Source organism: Ambystoma mexicanum, chromosome 1p, assembly GCF_040938575.1.
Source record: "Ambystoma mexicanum isolate Mex_15411 chromosome 1p, UKY_AmexF1_1, whole genome shotgun sequence".
In the NCBI taxonomy this organism is placed as follows: domain Eukaryota; kingdom Metazoa; phylum Chordata; class Amphibia; order Caudata; family Ambystomatidae; genus Ambystoma; species Ambystoma mexicanum.
In genome coordinates, this window is record NC_090921.1 from 979,363,503 (window position 1) to 979,384,125 (window position 20,623).

Genomic DNA, 20,623 nt, shown 5'->3' on the forward strand with positions numbered 1-20,623 from the left:
TGCAGTGTGGTGGGCTTACCATTGGTTCTTGCCTGTTGCTACCCTCCCCTAGGATACTAAACGGATTGGCTAGAGCTGGCGTGCCCAATCTGCAAAGATTCTCAGCTCTGTGTACCTTTTCAAGGTAATAAGAAGGACTGTCTTCATTGTAACTTGTGCGTACTGCCTTACTCTACGAGTGTGTCTGCCCTCGCAAACATTCAAGTGCATGTTTTGTGTCCCGCTGTGCGGGTGGCACATGCGCTTCATGTCCAAGGCTATGTCGTGGTGTCCAACGACGTCAGCAACATGCCTTCTTGGTGCTTTTAGTCAAGACTGTCAATGGAGGAGTCTTTGTTCATGGCTTGTGGCTCTTCATCCACACTGGGCTAGATCCGTACTGCACCTGGTCGGTAGGGCTGGTTAGGGGATATGGTTGGCTGGCTGAGGGGGTATCTCAACATACTTGTTAATCATGGGACCACTGGGAATCGGTCCAAAATAGAATGGGCGATTGCAAGGTTTCCTGGCCTCCTCCTGTGACATGAATTTCGTAGGAGGGGAGTGGGCGGTAGGCTTCAAACTACTTAATAGATCTACACTGGCAAAGAGTTCTCATCCGCACCATTCATATCTTGCATGCTGCAGGGTTTGAGAACAAATTCTTCACGGTTTACATTTTTTTAAGTGTTTTTTTGGGTACAATTTAAACCTTAAACAGATTCCTTAAAATGCATACATGCATATCTCACTATTCATTTCACCATTTCATCGTCACTTTATGACATTTCATATAAAATACACCACTGATTAAAAAAATGTAATCTTATATGAAATCTATAAAATTACTCATCTACAATGTATTGATCTTGCACATGATCACTTGCCAAATATAAAAGCACATTAGAATTTAAAACATTGTTTTCTCCATAATGAATGTAAAACCAGATTATCACTTTCTAAACAATTCCCATTAAATCTGATATCCTTTTCATATAGATCAAGCAATTTAACAACCCGTAAGCAGATGCCTACCACTTTCAATTTCATCTTTCCATAAACGACGCCCGCCTCCGATTTTCATAAGGTACTTTATAGTCCAGGCACCAATTCTACTAAAAGTCAGGAGTTGCTCTAATCACATCATTATCTTGAATCTTTTAGTCTTCATGGTATTTTACTTGATAATATTTAAAGTGAGCATTTACAGGTAATCCTTGTTTAATATAATCACAGTACACCCTCCGTTGACCAAGTATAGACATGTTCGTATTTGTGCCCCAGACTTGAGTCTTTTGCTTGATCTCCATGATGGCCAGAGATGTTTTTATGGGAGGGCAAAAGGGGCACTTGCCCAGGGCCCCCACCTTGGAGGGAGGTCCACAAGGCTGCCTGATCTAAAGTAGTAAGATTCCTTTGCTCACCAGATTTAAATAGCACACATCAGGATATTTTATGGCATGGTGCAGAGCCTCTACACCTATTGCCGGTCTGTTTTGGCAAGTACATTCTGCCTCTATGAAATCATCATGTACTGCTTTCTGTGTTCACTGTGGTATATATAGTTTGTGTGTTCATTCCTTGCGGCAAAACTCCTGTAGCATTCTTTCCTTTCTGTCAGAATTATGTTGATCATTCGCAATAGCCAAATTTGAAATGCATATTGGTAAATTGAGTGCCACAATGGTTCAGAAGCTAGCTCAGTGAGAATAGTAAAAAAAGAGTAAAAAAAGAAGTTAGCTCAGTGTGTTAAGCACTCATTGCAGAGATATGTGTTCCTATGCAAGATTACAACAGGTGCCTGTAAAGCTGGCTGAGCCTTTCCTATGTCTGAAGTTTATAAACCTGCCTGCGTATGTACTTGGTTTTGCAGCACAACAGGTGCTTTTATCAGCAATGTACCGGCACCAGGTAGGAGTTGCTATAAAAACGAACATGTCAACCTTATGGTGAAGGTCTACGAATTGGTTTGTTCATATGGGGTGTGGTAAAACCTAGGCAATCACCTCCAACTATGAGCATAAACTGTTAGTCAAAGAAATCAATACGTATCCAAATTTGGAACCAAAGCATTCCTGTTTGTATCCTGGCTTTGCCAGCAGACAATATAGTGAACCTGGTCAAATCATCTAATACCTTGCACATTACTGTATTGTCTTCTGTGAAGTTTGCCTCCTCGCATGCTGGTGGCATTGTTTAGCCCATTACTTGATCTTTCTTCTTATGTAGGCAATTTGAGTGGATGGGTGGTAGACAGAAGGGAGCAGACTAGATAGTGCAGGACTTGGGCAAGCATATTTTAAAGCCTGCTCGTTTCACACCAAAAAAAACACTTTGCATGTTTGTAAAAGTCAAAGGTTTTTCTGTACGTTTATAAATGACAATTTCACAAGCAACTGTTTTGGAACTATGTAGAACTTTAAAATACAAAAGATCAACCCAGATTAAATCACACTGATTAGTATGCTGGTACTTATATATGTCTCTTGATGATGTAGAGAATGAAGCTAGAATCATTCTGTGTTACACCCTTCTATAATATTTTGTTTTAAAAAATGGTCATGTTTGGTAATGTGATTGGTGTACTTTCCAAGTCGGTTTTATAAAATGAAATTATTTTTGTTCATGATAAGGACTGGTAATGAGTGTTCAAATGCAGAAAATACAGAATTGGCACAAATCTCAGATTCACCCCTTAACCAGTGTGGGTAATGCTGGGCATCTAATTTAATCTTGTATTGTCTGGCCTCTTGACATTGCCAGTCCCTGAACCTTTCAATATTGTCAGCCCTTCAGAGAGATTTCCTTCTCAGGGCATGATCTTCAAAACAGCCTCACTCATGGGGTCACTGGCTATAGTGTTGAGTCCACTATAATAGTGAGCATTGATATATTACACACCACAGGCACGTTATTCTTTTGATCTCTAATGGCAACACTATTTGAAAATCATGTCCTACTTATAATCTCAGTCTGTCTGGATACAGACATCTTCCTGGTAGCTTCTAATCTATATCCACTATCCATGCTGTGGTATGTGTAGCTTTCTCCTTCCTTCCAATTGGTCTCCTCAATCCATGCTTGAGCACGTTAGCGTTCTGTGAGACAACATGTCTATTCTGGGTTACATGTACCTTTTACATACTGTCCTGAATTACTACTACAGGCTGCATACTTTCCTGGATTCTATTGATAAAGAGTATCCTGAATCTGTGCTAGAACAGAAGTAACCTCTTCGTAGACTGATAATGTTGGCCTCCAAATGGTACTTGTTTATCAGTCTGATTAGCGCAACAATGAAGAGGGTAAGGGGAATTAAAGGGAGTAAACATGCTTATGTGTAATGCTGTGAGGCAGCACATCAACCTATGGGTTGTGATTGCGGCAGGGGGGACGGGCAGATATTCTTGATCACTTAATTCCTTTGGTTTCGTGGAGGGGGGCCACAAAGATGTCCGTGCCCAGGGTCCCAAAAGTGCTTAAGATGGCCCGGATGATGGCAGCTCCCAGAATAGGATATACCATTTGAAACCCTATTTTGTAAACAAAACGCTAGGGTTTAATTTCCACCAGGAACACGCTGGATTTAAACTGCTTTACAAAATAGGAGTAAAACAAATAAAATAAAAAACACAAAGCAAATAACAGGCAGTAATAACTTCTAGAACGAAGCTAAAGCTAATGAACAATGGATAACAGCTAGCAATAAGATTAGAACAAACTGTATCCTAAAATCATGAGATGTCCAGGAAAAATTCAAGTCTTTGAACCAAAATGGTGGTCCACGAAGTCTGCCACCTGTACAAGAATCATTACCACCATCACCTCCTCTCACCAGCTTTTCCTCTGACCGTCCACCAGCAGCAGCAGGCCGGCACAGCTCCGTCCACTACAAACTCCCCCCAGCCTTTCACCAACCGTCCACCACCCCCACGTTCTACATTCCAAATGCATGTCACAACACCCATTCACTAGAGAAACCGATAATGCCCACATCTTGTTTGTTGTAAGAAATCTGATTGCATTCAAACAAATGTCTTGTTGTCCAAAGAAAACTGATATTTTGCTTTGGAATACTAGATTCAATATTCCTCCCACTGACACAAGTTGAAAATCTAGGAACTATATAACATCAACTTAAGTTCATGCCTCAAATCACTCATCATAAAACCAATTGCATGTGATCATGACTAGGTTACCAGGCCAGCAGATAGCTCAGAAAAGTGAAGTCAAAGCACTAGTGCTGGCCTGAAGGGAGAACTGTATATATCTCGGCCTCAATGGAGTCAAACTATAGGTACGGATGAAGGCAACACCAATGATCTTGAAACCATGGGAGGCATTCACCCCTACATTGAAAGCTTTAAAATGACTCCCCATTGACCAAAGAAATCGACTAAGCTGCTTTGCACAGCCCATAAAGCTTTACAGAGTAGAAGCCCCCCCCTATTTGAGTACAAGTGCACGTAGGTCTCAACGAGCAAGGTACTCGAGATCAGCAATCCTGAACTCTGTCCTCCACATGTCACAAGGGACTCAACGAAGGGGCTTGTACATTGACAGTCGTTGGGCCCAGAAACTAATCCTACCGCAATTGAATATTAGGATAGAACCAAACCACAAACGCTGTAAGAGAAAGACAGCCTTGGCTGCTTAAGCTTCTTTTAGCCATCTGGTGGCTGCACCCGGTTGACTCATCACCACCTAATATTAATGAATAAATCTGCTCAGACCCAAGACTTTGCGGGAGTAAGTCAGTGGTGAGACACCACCTTTGTAGAGGTTGCACAGTGTTAGTGTTTTTTTTTTTGTTTCCCCATGTGTGCAATTAGGAATTGTGCTTGCCCGCTGGCACCGCAGTGGCTTCTTTGGTCACCTCTCAACCATGTGTTCCACCCTAGCTGTGCTTGTGTGTTCCACCTAGCTGTGCTTATGTGGTCCAGCACTGCGTGGTGGCAATATAAGTTATCGGCTTACTAGTCTTGTAGTAACCATGCATCTCACAATGTAGTTTGGCATACGGCCCATTGATCACCTACTACCATACCCTCAAGTCCAGGGACGTCATTTAGGGGTCGCCAGAGATCGCAACTGCGACCTCTATATATAAAAAAAAACGTAACCCTTTTTGTTTTTTGTAATGCAAGCTCCTGGGCTGTGGCCAGCACCATGTGGCTCTTTACTTCTGGAGTGTCTGGCTTTCTTGTTCAGGCCACTTAATGAGTGCCACAAGTCTAACACTTTCAGCACTGACCCTAAATAAGAAAGAATAGGAATACCAAATAATGTGTCTTTCTGGAATTATATACAATAGTTGCTAGACTCAGGTTTATTTCAAGCACACTTCAGCGGGTGAGTCACTGATTTAGTCTGTTCTTAAACACCTCAACTCAGCCTTTTCTCCTGCGGAGGTCGATAAATCAATACAGGCTGGGTGATATTGGGTGTATATTTTTTCTATATAAAGCGCTTAAGCGCAAGTGGTATTTAATAACATTATCATTTGGTCATGGACGTATGCTTGCATTCACAGTAATTTGGTAATATGGGCCTATACACACTGATCGACAGATATGTCCATCCATTTTTGTATGAAATGGATACCACATAGTGATATCGTAACCATATTTTCCGTAGTGTACAATGCTATGTGATGCCACTTCTGTTTTGTCAACAGGTGAAAGGTCGTGTTCCATCGCTTCCCACAATATCACTTTGGGGTGGGGGTCAAATGACATCACTTCCTGTGAGGTCATCAGGGGGTCAAAGGTCACATGGCGTCACTTTTGCTAACCCCAGCATTTGGTAAAATGACGTCCCTGCTCAAGTCTTCCTGGAACCCCAACTATTTTAGGTTAGGCAACATTTGGCAGGTTTTGTGCCAATTTATTTTAGGTTGAAACACTCGATACCAGGCATTGGATAATCCAGCCGTACACAATGACTGGTGTTCTTAGCAAGACTGAGTGTTTTCAATACCTCCCCTACCATGACAAACCCAATCTAGTTGCAGCCGAGGAAAAAGTGCAGTCACCCCAGCCAAGTATGGTTTGCAGGAATCTTAGATTGCCCTCATGCACCAGGCAGATTTAAGGACCTCATGAGTAGACTAATTTTAGGGGGGGGATTATTGTTAACAGAAAACCAGCAATCAGACACTTGCCAGCTCAAACTGTGCTCTGAAGTTGTTCGCGCCTTGGATAAGCAAGCTGCCATTTACACCACACCAGAACATGGACCGAATTATTTAACATTGTACAGAAATGACAAGTGGTGTGCCTGTTAGAGTTCAGTCCAAGCTAACTTCCTGCAACAGAACAGACGGGCAACCTGCGCTCAATCGAACCCCAGCGAGGGAAACATTTATCTCATGTTCTGTTTGATAGTAATTTAAATTTACTAGTTTATTTTATTATTTGTATAGCGCCGCTTGGCCCTGGGGCATCCAGGCGCTTAAGATGAATACAACAAAATGAATACAGCAAAACAGTAGGATACAGCATGGTCTTGGGAGGGCAATATCAGAGGTTTAGGGTATTATCAGGCAGTTACAGGTATACAGAAATCACATAACATGATCCATAGGTGGATAAAAACATTGCGCTTGGAGCATTATCAAGCAGTTACGGGTAATGTACAGGCCGATTTACAAATTTACAGGCTGAGTGCATGCTAATAAGATGGAGTTATGCGTTTCTTTGAACAGTAACCATGTTTTGGCACTGTGTCTAAACCTGTGAAAGGACGGTTTGTTTTATTCACTTGTAATGCGCGGCAGACCCGAAGGTAACCGGGCGCAACAGTCAAGAAGATGCAAAGCTTAGGTTACAAGGTAGCAATGGTTACATACAAAATACAGGATACATATACAGATATCACAAGTAGTAGGCAATTATAATTTACAAGACAGACAGTTACAAAGTATATAGTATATATAGTAGGGGCAGTAAATATACAGGTGCCGGATGGTAGTAGGGGCAGTAAATATACAGTCCTAGTATGGTAGGGGCAGTAAAATATACAGGTGCCGGATGAACATTATCTCCTCAACCAGGAGGGCAGAGTGAAGAGGTCCAAGGGTCAGAAGGAGCAGGGTCAAGATATGTAAATACTGGGTAGTCTGGGGATTTTTGTGCACCAATGGGCTAATCATTGGTATACTTCAGCAAGTTGATGTAGTTGGTTCTGAATTTCAGAAAGGGCTGTTCCTAACGTAGAGGGTTAGGCAGTGAGTTCCATAGTTGGGCCGCTTGAACCTTAGTTAGCCTAAATCTTGAAATGATGAGGCTATTGGCATTAGCGGTTCTAGCTGGGCGCATATGGTTTCTTTTTGCAAATTTATTGGTCAGATAGCTCGGTGCAGCATTGTTTAGGGCTTTGTGAAGCAAGGACGCTACTTTAAGGTGGATTTTGCTTTGGGTAGACAGCCAGTTTTGGCGTCTGATCTTTGAAATGTGTGATGAGACACCGAGGGCGGCTCGCAGGGCGTTGTTTTGTAGAATTTGAATGCAGTGGGTGATGGATTTATTTGCTCCAATGTAGAGGGTATTACAATAGTCGAGCCTCGAGAGGATTAGTGCTCTCGCTAAGATGAGGCAGTTGTTGTCCGATAGAAAATGCTTGCCAGCTCTGATAAGCTTACAGGTGTAAGCGGTAGCAGATGCCAGGGACTTCGCCCGTTTGTTGAAAGAGAGAGTGGCATCCAGATAGAATCCAAGTGTCTTCACATCTTTAGACACCCTGATGATATTTCCATCAATTTCAAATGAAGTGTAGTCCTGGCTAAGTTTAAGGTTGGGGTGCGTCCCCAGGATGATGAGCTCCGTTTTATCATCGTTCAGGCATAGGCCGTGGTTTGCCATCCATGCCTGGAAGATGGTATACACGCTGTTCATCAAGGCCAAATCTTTACCATAATCCCCGGAAAGTGGGAGGAGAATCTGGGTATCATCTGCATAGTTAGTGTAGGTGATGCCGAGAAGGTCCAGATCATCGAAAAGGGGCTTAGTGAATATGTTGTACAGAGTTGGGGAGACAATCCCTGAGGAACGCACATGATGGGGATTGGGTCGGCCGCTGTCGAAGGGGAGAATACCCTCATAGTCCTGTCGCTAAGAAAGGATTTGATCCAGGTTATAGCCTCACTGGAGAAATGTGCAGCAGAGTCCAAGTGACTGCAAAGTACCCCATGGTCCACAAGGTCAAATGCTGCCAAGAGGTCCAGCAGAAAGAGGAGGGCCATTTTTCCTTTATCTCTTAGTTCGTCTATTTGTGCCTTCTGGTCAATGAGGGCCGTCTGTGCCGTGTTGAGGGCGGAATCCTGATTGGCGCTCTCCTAGGAGTTTGTGTTGTTCCAGGAAACTTTGAATTTGATTATAGGCAATCTTATCCAGAATTTTAAGCAGAAAGGGGACTGTCGTAATGGGACGGTAGTTCGTGGGTATAAGAGGGTCTACCGTTTGCTTTTTAAGCAGTGGTAGTACCTAGGATTTTTAGTGGGCACTGTGCCAGACGTGAATGAGGAATTGACAAGTTTTGCAATAAATGGAGATAGATCCCTAGCAGCATCTTTATGATCTGGGCAGGGCGGTTCTGATCTAAGCTCGAGTGGAAGTGAGTTCCAGTGTTTGGAGGCAAGCACGGAGAAGCTAGAGCCACCTGCTTTTTGGAGTTTGTATTTCGGGATATTTAAACGGTGTTTGAGCTGATCTGGTAGGACGAGCTGGGGTGTGGTGAGTGAGGTTGTCTGATAGGTATCTAGGTGGTTGGTTAGCTAGGCATTTGTGCGTGAGAGGGTTTTATATTCTATTCTTTGTGGTATAGATAGCCATTAGCAGGAGCGCCCGATGTCAGATGTGTGCATGTTTGGGTATGTTCAGGGCTGCTCGCAGGGCGTTATTTTGGATAACTTGCAGCTTGTTCATTTTTTTTCTGGCTTGTGCCCATGTTCCGAGCATTACAATATTCGACTTTGGAGAGGATTAGCGCTCTAGCTAAGGTGGTGCAGTTGGATGGTGAGAGGTAGGGTCTGCTAGCATTGATGAGTTTACAAGTTTAAGCAGTGGCAGATGAGATGGAATTGATCTGCCTTGTCAGAGTGAGGGAGGAATCGAGGTAGATTCTTAAGGTTTTGACGCTGTTGGAGACGGTGATGTTGCCGTCGATAGTGAATGCCTGATAGAGTTTGTCGAGTTTATACAGTCTGGGTTGGGATCCTAGGAGAAGAAGCTCAGCCTTGTCGTCATTGAGGCATAGGCCATGTTTGGCCATCCATTCTTGGATAATGGAGTATATGTTGTTAAGAGCAGTGAGGTCAGTGGAGTAGTCGCCTGTTAGAGGGATCAGTACTTGGGTATCATCTGCGTAGTTGATGTAAATGACACCCAAACGGTCCAATATGTCGAAAAGGAGTTTTGTAAACACATTGTATAGAGTGGGGGAGACGCAGGAGCCCTGTGGGACGCCGCATGTGACTGGGGCTGGATTGGCAGAGGCTGTGGGTGCGAAGACTCATGGATCTGTTGTTCAAGAAGGACTGGATCCATGCGTTAGCATTGTCTGAGAATTTGGCTGCAGAGGAGAGATGTTTGCAGAGGATGTCGTGGTTGACCAGGTCGAAGGCAGCCGATAAGTCAAGAAGGAGAAGGAGGGCCAGTTTGCCATGGTCTTTAATGTTATCTATCTGTGTCTTAAGGTCAATCAGGGCAGTCTCAGTGCCGTGTTTGGGGCGGAAGCCTGATTGTCCAAGTCCTAGTAAGTTGTTTTTCTCAAGGTGGTTCTGTATCTGGAGGTAGGCAGCTCTATCAAGGATTTTTAGGAGGAAGGGTACAGTCATAATGGGTCTATAGTTGGTGGGGACACTTGGGTCTAGGGTGGGTTTCTTAAGTAAGGAAAGAACCCAAGAGTCCTTGAGGTTGTTGGGCACTATGTTGGATGTGAACGATGAATTAATGAGGGATGCGATAAAGGGAGCAAGTTGTTTGGCTGCATCTTTAATGACCGGGGCCGGGGAGATGTCGCCTTGGCATTTGGACGGTTTCAGTGAGTTGATTATTTCTTCAACCTCTTTGATGGTTATGGTGGAAAACTCGAAGAGGTTATTGTCATCATTTTGTGGGGTGGTTTGGGTATGGGTGGAGGGGGTGATGTTATCAGCGAGGGTGAGACTTACTTTCTTCATCGCGATTTTGGCTTGTAGCATAGTAATTTTGCCTAAGAGGGCTTCCTGTATGTTCATGCACCAGTGGATGTCTTTGTTGCATGTGTCTGGAATGGGGGAGGGTGATTCGAGATCTCTCAGGATGTTGAAGAGCTCTTTGGTATTGGATTTGGCGTTGCAGATTCTCTCATTGTACGTATTTTTTTGACTGAATGATTGATGTCTTATAGATATTAGAGGCCAGTGCGTAAAATGTCTTGTTATTGTTGGATGGTGACTGTTTCCATGCTAGTTCTGCTTGTCTTTTGGTTTTGCGGAGCGTTCTTAATTCGGGTGTGAACCAAGAATTGAGGTGTGCGCGTGGTTTGGCTTTCCGTAGCTTGAGTGGTGCTATGGTGTTTATAGCCTTAAGGATGGTTGTGTTGTATAACTCTACAAGTTCAGTAGGGTTAGTCATGGTGGGTGAAAGATTGATGATGGGTTGGAGTAAAGGGAGGAGTTTCTCTACTGTGATGTTTTTGTTATTTCTTGTGAGTGTAGGTGGAGCATTGGGGGAGGCCCAGGTGTTTGAGAGTCTTTGTTGATGGTGAAAGTGATGAGGTGGTGGTCAGTCCAAGCGCATGGTGTGTTGGATAGGATGGTGGTATTGCAGTTAAGATCAGCTATCCAGTCAAGGATGCGACCTTTGTTGTGTGTGGGTTGTGAGATATGGTGGGCGAGTCCTAATTCTGAGATGGTGTTGGTGATAGTGTTAGCTTTGTCATCTTTCTCATCGTTGAGACCTAGGTTAAAAGTCTCCTAGGATAAGTAGTCGTGAGTTGGGTTTGGTATTGTTGGAGAGTAAAAGGGCTAGTATAGGGCCTGCCGGTCTGTAAATTAGGTGGATGGTGATTGTGCTTGTGTGGGTTGTGGCTAGTTTGATGGTGAGTAGTTCCGCTGAAGGGAGGGATTGGTTTTGTATGTGCCTTATGTTGATGGAGCTTTTTGCAATAATGGCTACTCCACCACTTTGGCTGTTTGTCTGTCTGCACGGTAGATGGTGTAGTCATTGGGTATAGTTAACGATAGAGAAGGGCCAGAAGCTGGATGGAGCCAGGTCTCGGTGTTAGCTATGAAATTGAGTTCATTGAGTGAGATAATGTCGGCTATGTCTAGGGCATGGGCGACTACGGATCTTGCATTAATGAGTGCACCTTTAATAGTTTCGTGGTATGGCATGTTTTGACAGGGGTGTGAATGGAGGGTGCGTTCAGGCAGGGTGTGATCTGGTCTATCGGAGGTGTAATGTGTTTGTGATGAGAGGCAGATTTGGGTAAGGTTGTTTTGTTTGTTGCCTAGGTTAGGGATGGTCACAGTTCTGGATCTGAGTCGGGCGAGTCTTGATGAGCCTGTGCAGGGGTAGGAGTTGCTGGTAGTAAGGTTTGTGAGGGTAGGGAGTCCGGGGGGGGTGGTCTGACTTTTCTTGGAGGCATCTGCTATACGGTGAGAGTCGATGGTGGAGGTAGGCTGTAGGAAGGGGGTGGGACAGGGTATGGGATGATCTCTTGGGCAAGCTGGTCTGGGGAGGCCATTGGGGTGTGAGAGGAAGTGTGACCCTGTACAGGGGATGTCATGCGGCACCAGGCAGAATGGAACATAATGAGGAAGGTCCAGGTTAACACATCTGATTTTAGAATTGGCCTGGGAATTTCAGTACTCCTCTGTCAGTGTGATTGGGAGCGCAAGTGGGTAGAGATTTCTAATGCACACTTCGGTGTGGTCAGCAGTTGATGCACAATCTAAGGTAAGAGCTAGGTTCAGGCTGTTGCACATTCAGGATACTAAAAGCTCAGTGTAAAGTGGCTAAAGGTGCTAATGCACAGTGGAGCTAAGATGCGCACTCATGCGAGGGACTGGGTTCTGGTGGGTCCCATCTAGATGCGTGCAAGCTAGATACTAAACATAGTACAATCTGGAAATGCTAATGCACAATGGTGCTAAGGTGCACAGCCAGGTTCAAAGTTAGTGCGCAATCGAGATACTAGAGACTAGTACAATCAGGTAGAAATGCTAGAGCATATTGCATTTAGGCTAGGGATACACTCGTAGGGCATGGGTGTACAGAAATACTGGCTTGGACGTGGGCGGACGGAAAGCATGTTAATACGCTGTCTTAAGAGTGTGGATGCAGTAAACGCTGTTCGGAATGAGGGCAGTTGGGGAAACTAACTCTGGCGTGATGGGGGTGGTGTGGACAGCGGTGGCTCGCGGAATTAATGCAGAGAGAGCGAGGGCATAGTGAGACACGGGCCTATATACATAGATTACATAGGGAGTATACACACATGATGGCGTAATGCATTACTTTGCAGCAGCTAGGGCCATGAGCTACAATTAACTGACCAGGGAAGGTGGTGTACGGAAGCGTCCTCTGGGTGCGCTGGCTTGCAGAGTTCAGGACAAATTGCAAAGTCTAGGAGGCTTACCTGCTATTATGCAGTCTCCTGTGGCCCAGGCCTCGGTAGCCTCCGGACAAGCTCCAGACAGGACGTGCCCCTTGTGGAGGAAGCCGGCGTGCACCTGCCGGCGCGTGGTTGATGAGCAGGGGCTGGGCCAATGGGGTCGGCTGTCCAAGTCAGATGGTCGCGGAGAAGGTGCCTGCAGCCATCTTTGATCAGGAACACCTCGTGTGTTCACTGGTGGCCGCAGAATGTGGAGAGGCCGAAAAATAGCTTAATGGCTCAAATCGGAGCCTGCAAGGATTTTATCCTTGCTAATTAAGAATAATGCTGCTGAATGCAGCGCTCTCCATGTCGGAGGGAGAAAGGTATCAGGGACTGGAATTAGGCAGAGATGCCTACCTTTAATCAAAAAATGTAGCTGAAGTTGCTGTCGCACTGCTCCTGCAGTGTTGGGTGCTCCTGCACCTACGGGGGCCTGGGCGATCTGGGCTAATCAAATTGACGATGTTGCCAGAACACACATGGAAAGGCAAAAACAAGTGTTGGGAGTTGTGTGTTCACCTAGAATGTCCTGCACCGGAATGGGCGCTTTAGCAGGCATGCATTTTGGGCACTCACTAAGTTTCCCAGTGAGTGGAGTGTGTGAGTGAGTCACTTTTTACTTGGTCTATCAGGCACTTAACCATGCAGATTGGTTGAGTCAATGAGTGAGTAAATACATTGCACGTTGCTGAGTGAAATAATGAGTTGAGTAAACAGTCAATGAGCGAGTAAGTGACAAAGAGTCTCATTGCATGGCTAATAGATGGGGAGACCATTTGAGAAGTGAATGATTTATAAAGTGAAGCAAAACATGATAGAGGGAGTCTGAGTGCATGAATTGCGGTCCGAGTAAGTGATAGGCGAGCAACAGGATTTTCTCACCAAATAGAACAATGAATGACACTGGCTCATTTAATCTATTACACATTGAGTCAGTGTTGCAAGAGTGTGCCATTTTGAAAGTGAACAAGAACGTGGCATAACAAATGGGAGATCAGTTGACATGATTAGTCGGTGACAGTCCGTTGACTGTCCATGACTGAATGCACGATTAAGTGTTCGAAAAAGTGTTTGTGGCTGTAATGAAGAGAAAATGAGTTACTCACCGGTTTGGTACCTCAGTCTATTTGATCCCACCCCAGGTACTCAACCTGGTTAACCATGCACACACATGTTCTCTCTCCAGAAGTAGTAAATTATCCATTTACAGGTTTCACAAGTCTGATTGATCAATTTGATTTCAGTGGGGCTCCCCTTTTCCACTATACCTTTAAATTCCAACATACCCTCTCGCTCCCCCATCACTTTACATTTCCATAAATTAAGGCTTACATTTGTTGCGCAGAGATGGAGTAGGGCAAGGCAGCCATTTTCTCATATACGTAAATGCAGGAGAAGTTGATTGAGACATTGGAGGTACGGACAACTATGCTGGTTGGTGCTGGCAGAGTCGCCTGGATCTGGTTTGAGTAGATCAGATGGGATCCGTTTACCTAAGTAAGTAACAAGACAGATCTGTAGTTTACATAGTCACACAATGGATCCATTCCCCTCCAAACCTTTCCCACAACCTGCAGTTTCAACCAATCGCCCCAACAGTGGTCAAGCACATGGCCTGGTCACATCCCCAAGGACTCACTGTCTGCAGCCCAACAAAAAGTCTAGCTTCATCAGGATCCAGGCCTATGTCCCACTATGTGGCCCCAGTCGGTTTTGTTCCGCCACCCCCCCCCCCTTTCATCATAGCCAGACTACCTTTGGCCACCCCTTTCATCTGAACCTCCAGTCCAGCCCCTTGCATCACCTGGATCTGTGTCCCACACACTGTGCGGTTCACGTACGTCAGCTTGGCGGAGACATAGATCTCCCCGTGCACAGTCACCTCGCTGAGCTTGCAGTCGGCGCTGTTCAGGTGCAGTGCACTTGTAGGCGTGCCATAAAAACCAAAAACATCCTTAATCACAGAGACGGTCATCTGGTTCTCGTCACAGCTCAGAAGCATTTTCATATCTGGAAAGAAGAGGGAAGAGCAAAACAGGTTCAGAAGACTCATTTAATTCCATACTACAGACAAAATATTCCTACTGTCCACAACACTTTAAAAATGTGCCCCCCCAATAAAAAAACACGTGAAATAAGTTGGCTACCAGCCATCTAAAAAAAATCGTGAGGGGGTAGTTCTTCCTGCTACCCTTCTTTATTAGTGTAAACCTTTAAAAAAAATTAGGTGAGGCTTTTGAGGTGTGCCAGCAGCTGGCGACGGCTAGCTCAAGTCCAGTTGGAGGCAAAGCCATTACACTACGGACCAGAAACCACCTCTGTGTCATCTCCACCTTCGTGGAGGGACTGGATCTTACGAGGGATCCAAGGGAAGAGGTGGAGCACTGGCTCCCGCACCAACAGTGGATCCAGCACAGCTGGCGGAGTCCTAAGCTTTGGATTTAAAGATATAAAGCCATGTCCAAGTTTTTCTTGTCGGATTGATCACAAAGGGGGGTAAAAACCTCACTAGTCGCCTTCCCCACACATTAGGTGGTGAAGAACCATAGTGTAAAGTGGAGGAGAAGCAGGACCCACAGGTTGCCCACCGTGATATTGTGCTCGAGTCTGACAAAGCCAGCCTTGGAGTCCATAAATAACAGATGGATATGGTGGCGGAAGCACATGATGGGGGAAGCAGATAAGGCAATGGTAAGAAAAATGTGTTCTTCCACGCCCCCTCCCCCAAGAGAGGTCCAATTGGTACTAGTGGCAGCGTCCCCTACCAGTACAATGAAAAACTGGTGATCCCGTCACCTCCAAGGAATAAGGATGTACGAGGAGTACTCTCACCTAGAGCCGACCAGCTCGGGAAATCTCTTGCTACTGCAGGAACTTCTAAACTTCCCGGAGAGTGCAGTAGAATAGAAGGTACCGGATATGTGGCTCAGGCACTTTAGAGTGCCAATGTTGGCGGGGGGTGGGCGACTGAGTCCACCACAGGAACAAGCAAATCAGTTCGATGTTTAAGGCAATCCAAGAAAAATGTTCTTCAGTAATCCTAGCTCATCTGATGAGCATACGGGCAGACCCTTTTACAGGCGGGGCACTCCGATTTAAAGATACTGATGGCAGTCCTATATATAGCTCTGCAAGAGTGGCCAAACGGCGGCGTACCATAAAGCCTAAGATTTTGAAGCAGAAAAGCAAGAAAAAAAAAAGAAAGAAAAGTGTATGGGTTTTTAATCCAAGGCCAATTTTTAATCAATGGATAACATACGGCCCACAGAGGAGTGTCCAAGTCCTATGTTTTTAGGAAAATGTAAGCAGTGAACATTTTAAGTATTGTTAGTACCGTAATGTTATATAATGTATGTATAGTTAAGACCATGAATGTCTGACATAACAGTTTGAGAAGTCATCTCATACTCGATTTCTCTTCGATTAGGTCTAGCATTCTCCAGTTGGTCAATGATTAAATATAGAACTTCCACTTTGATGAAAATACAGTTAAACATCCATCAAAGTCCTTCTCCTTGAGGAAACATGCGTTGTCTAGGCAGGCCATGTATAGGTCAATGAGACTAGGTAGCACCAGTCCTTGGGGCATCGAAGTAAAGATTGATCCTTCATTCTACCCATACAGTTCTCCCGTGTGGTTATTTATTTTTTTACAAGTATCACTGTCCTGTATGGGAATACAGGGACTCGCAGAGTTGTTTACACAATTTGCAGTCAATGACACTAAACATTCAGCTGTATCTTTGGGCTAATCCAATAGCCAAGGTAACATATGGGAGGACCTAGATCCATTAGTAGGCTTGGGCACCAAGCTAAGTAGCGTTTGAAAAAGTACATGAATTAACTTTGTTCCAACTGCAGGAAGGAGCACTAGGCGTAGGCCAGGAGCAGTGTAGTGAAACATGTGGTTTATCTTGTACATAGTTAATTTTCCTCAAATGTGGCTTCTGCTTGGCCTCCATTTCCTCTGATCCAGTTTAAGTTGGGTAAGTGTTGGAAGAAGGCATTCTTACATGTCTCCTACGTAGTCCTAAACACTTGTGAAATCTCGATCAAAGCCTACAGGAGGGGCTAAAGCAGCTCAAAGCCTACAGGAGGGGATAAAGCAGCTCTTCTGGGTTTCATTATTGAAAGTGGATACAGGGAAACAATTTGTTCTAAGCCAACGGTGGAAACCTTGGTCTGTGTACTTAACCAGATTTTTTTTATTTACCCAATTCCTATTGCAGAGATGGAGAAGTCATTCCTAAGCCTGTGAAAGACCCAGTTAATTATTGTAGTTGAATTATTCAATGGATCTCAAAATCCAAAACCCTGGCAACGAGATTTCAAAAACATCTGAGAAAATACACAGACCAGGTGGGGTTTATTACAAACAAATAATCGTTAGACCATCTGTGCAGGGTGGCCCATAAGGGTGGATCTGCTAAAACATTGGCTGGCACACCTGCACTAATTTCCATTGATGCAGAAAAGGCCTTTGAACAGTTTAGAGTGGTAGAGATGGATTCACACCCCAGGGAGGTTGGTTTTCATAGCAAATATTTATTGGCTAGAAACAATACAGAAGAGCCTGTAGGCCTCCATTTTTACTGGGGCAGTAGCCTCACACCTATTTAAATTCAGAAAGAGGAACAAGACCGGGGCACCTGCTTTGATTTGTAATTAGCTTAGAACCACTGGCAATTACGATTAAAGATAATACAATTGCAGGTTTTGCCATGGGCAAGCAGGCCTCAAAGCTTTTACTGTATGCATACGATAGAATACCAACACTGGGTAAAGAAGAAAGGGACCTGCCTCACATTACCTCTCCTGGTATAAAATAAATGGGGACAAAACAGTCTACAGCTTTCCAAATCCCAGTGCGTGTCACAGCTACCAATGATGCACAATTTACAAAAAGATTATGGGTCGCTTTGGCATGCAGCGTTGCTCTTTACAAGGGTGAAGGTCAACATGGATGAACTGTAGGCCAATATAAATCAAGCCTTTAAGAAATGGGCTGAGCTCCCAATTTCATTCATTGGCAAACGCTATAGAATGAACACGTTTCAACAAATCTATGTACTTGCTATGCTTCCCTGCTTGCTCCCTCAAAATTATTTCAACAAATGCCATGGTTAGTGCGGTCATAAAAAGACAAAAATCTCATTTGAAAAACGGTTAAAAGGCAAAATCTAAAGATGGGGTAAATTCACCCCATCAAACTACTACTGGGCTATGAAACTTGCTAGAGCCAATATCAGGAATAAGGAACAACCCTTCACTTATGGTATGAAGATACACTGTTCGAAAATGTCAGTATACTAAACTTTATTAAATAAACAAAATACACATGTTCTCCTGAATCATTCAGCCATTGTTTGGGATGCCATACACTCTAGATGTAAATATTACATTGGGCTTAACCTCCAAACCCTACATATGGAATAACAGCAGGGTTCGTTTCTGTGGAGGGACTGGCTCAAAAGTGGTATTGGCTGTTTGAAGCAGTGCATTGTAAACACCTGGCCATGAAATATGACTAGCAAAGACAATGCTTGGAGATAATTGGAGATAATTAAAAGTAAGTAAATTGTTTAAACATCTTAATGCAACTGTGGCGGACAGAAGGACGTGTACCCATCACAATTTAAGATGTAGGTAAGACTGCTTCTCCCAGGGCAAGAAAGCAATCTCAAAAGCATACTGTGTATTGGTTGAAATGACAGATTGTCCACTGACCTTGAAAGAAAAATGGGAGGTAAGAGTTTGGAGAAGACATGAGATTCATATACATGGTAGGACATTCCTGAAAGCGGTCTGTAGGATTAAGATTTAAGTAGACAATGGAGCTAATACTGAGAATTCCACTGGAGAGGGTGTCATCAAAAAGCAACATATCGAGTGCATGAAAGTACAAGTCATGAGAACAAAAGATCATACACTAGGTCTTCGACTTGGAACAAACAGCAGAGGTCACCCAGCTTGTTCCACTACTAGACAGTTTTCCAGAAGTGCAAAGAACTACTGCTGCCGCCTCTACTTTGAGCAACGTCTTAGTACAAACAAAAAATGTTCAGTAGACCAGTTACAGCCTACGTTCTACAAGTGTTTGCACAACAAAGCACGCAAAACCAGACCAATAGCCAAGTCTAGAACAAAGAATATTTGCCCAATGAACTGTACTTGCATGGACCTAGTCCGCAAAGCCAAAGAGAAGGACCATCCTTGTGGGCAACCAAAAGACACGTTTCATGGGATCTGCCTGCAAAAGCAGCCAGCAACAACGCAGCGAGCAACAACAGTGGACATGGGTTACAGCAAGCCCTAAAAAGCCAGCCGAGTGTCAATCCTCATCTGCACCATAAAATAGAGTTGAAGAGAGCTGTAATAGATGGGATTCTGATGCACCCCTCACAGAGTACAAATCCCAACTGATCTATGCAGAGACTAGCAGATTGTTGGTTGGGTCCATTTCAAAGTCTATGGGAGTGGTACTTCCGGTGTCCACAACCATCAAACACGTCACTGTCCTGGAGTCCAGCAGAAAGCAAACCTGCAAACATACCTCCTACAGAGGCATTATCAGACTTCATGTGGCGGACTACTATTCAGAGTACATTTTCATCAAGGACATCAGGGGTGGAGCCTGTTCACACTTTAGCATATAATGCCAATGCCGAGAATGCTCCTACAATACCAGACTAAAAAAACAAAACCCACCTGATACAGGTATAGGTTGTTACAAATGGAGTCCCGGGCAACTCAATGAACAGATTGCCACGCAATAGTTCTAAAAACAAAACTCCTGGTAATCTAGTTAATAAGCATAACGAGAGCTTGGCTTAATTGCAGTAGATCCATAAGCACTTGGGTAGAATAAAACGCAACTACCCTCTTAAATACTCTCCCAAACCTGCATACATTTTGCACTTTTCCAAGATAGCAGAACTGTAGTGGGTGTAAAAGAAAAAATATAAATACGTATATATTGTGACAAATCCATGAATGTCATCCCCTCTTCACTAGGGGGAGCCCTTTGCATGAGAACTACCTCTATCTCAAGGGAAATGCGGTCACACATCTCCCCCCTCTGCACCAGACTCCCCCCCCCTCCACCCCATGTAGGTTGGTAGGGTGGAGAACGCAGTCCCCTTTAAAAGTATTGGACAAGGAATTTCCCCATTGGTCTTGCTTCCCGACTCACTAGGAGTCCTCAAGATCAGTACTGAGACGAGGAAGAATCCAACTGGCTCACTAGGAGTCCTTAAAATCAGCACTGAAAAGGAGGATGTGCAGAGGCATAAAGATTTTCTCTATGAACCAAATTGAATTGTCTAGTGGTTGCCAACTTCCTACTGGTCAAGGTGGAGTAAAAATAGAAGATGGAAACCAGCAAGTACAGCCACGCCCTCCCTTGCAGGAGCAGAGAGCAGGAAAAATGTTCTGATGAGTAGGGGCTGTGGCCGGTTTGCCTACCAGAGAGAGTGGGAGCCTTTGTGAACTGGCGAAGTACAGAGAGTTTGAAGAAGCTGGAGAGTTCCTTACTGCTGGAACAAAGGTCAAACCTAGCCTTAAGGAACAGCGATGCTGTGCGAGAAGGTGTTGCAGACCAGTTCGCTGACCAGAAAGGCAGGACACCACTGCAGACCCTGAAACCAGCAGAGATTCAGAGAACGGGAGAAGAGCCCCTAGAACTGCTGCAAGAGATTGGTGAGCACCCAGTCTAGGGTAGGAGGACCGGAAAGGCTGATGGGGACCACAATAGGTCAGAGATAAGGATCTGGGACAGACCCACGTGTGAAATTGAGTGGCAGTGCCTGGGAGGCCAATGCATCAGGCCCACCACATTCCCAGAGAAGGGAAATCAGGGACTGGGACCCACCTGTGAAACTGAGTTGTATCGGTATCGGGTAATATTTATCCCCACCAATAGTAGTGGGACAATTTGTGCGGTAAATGGAAGTGGGGGTGTCCCCCGCTCCCTTTAATATATGGGCTTTGCGGGAGTGTCCCC

General features: G+C 44.6%; 1 protein-coding gene across 1 annotated transcript in view; it reads right to left on the reverse strand.

The window, feature by feature from the left end:
* Positions 1-20,623, reverse strand: part of LOC138566923 (pancreatic secretory granule membrane major glycoprotein GP2-like) — a 195,386-nt gene that overhangs the window by 75,854 nt on the left and 98,909 nt on the right. Inside the window, exons 4-5 of the mRNA XM_069644705.1 lie at positions 14,426-14,631; positions 13,954-14,114 (exon numbers count right to left, since the gene is read on the reverse strand). Coding sequence (XP_069500806.1) covers positions 13,954-14,114; positions 14,426-14,631 — 367 coding nt within the window. The remainder of the gene's footprint in view (positions 1-13,953; positions 14,115-14,425; positions 14,632-20,623) is intronic.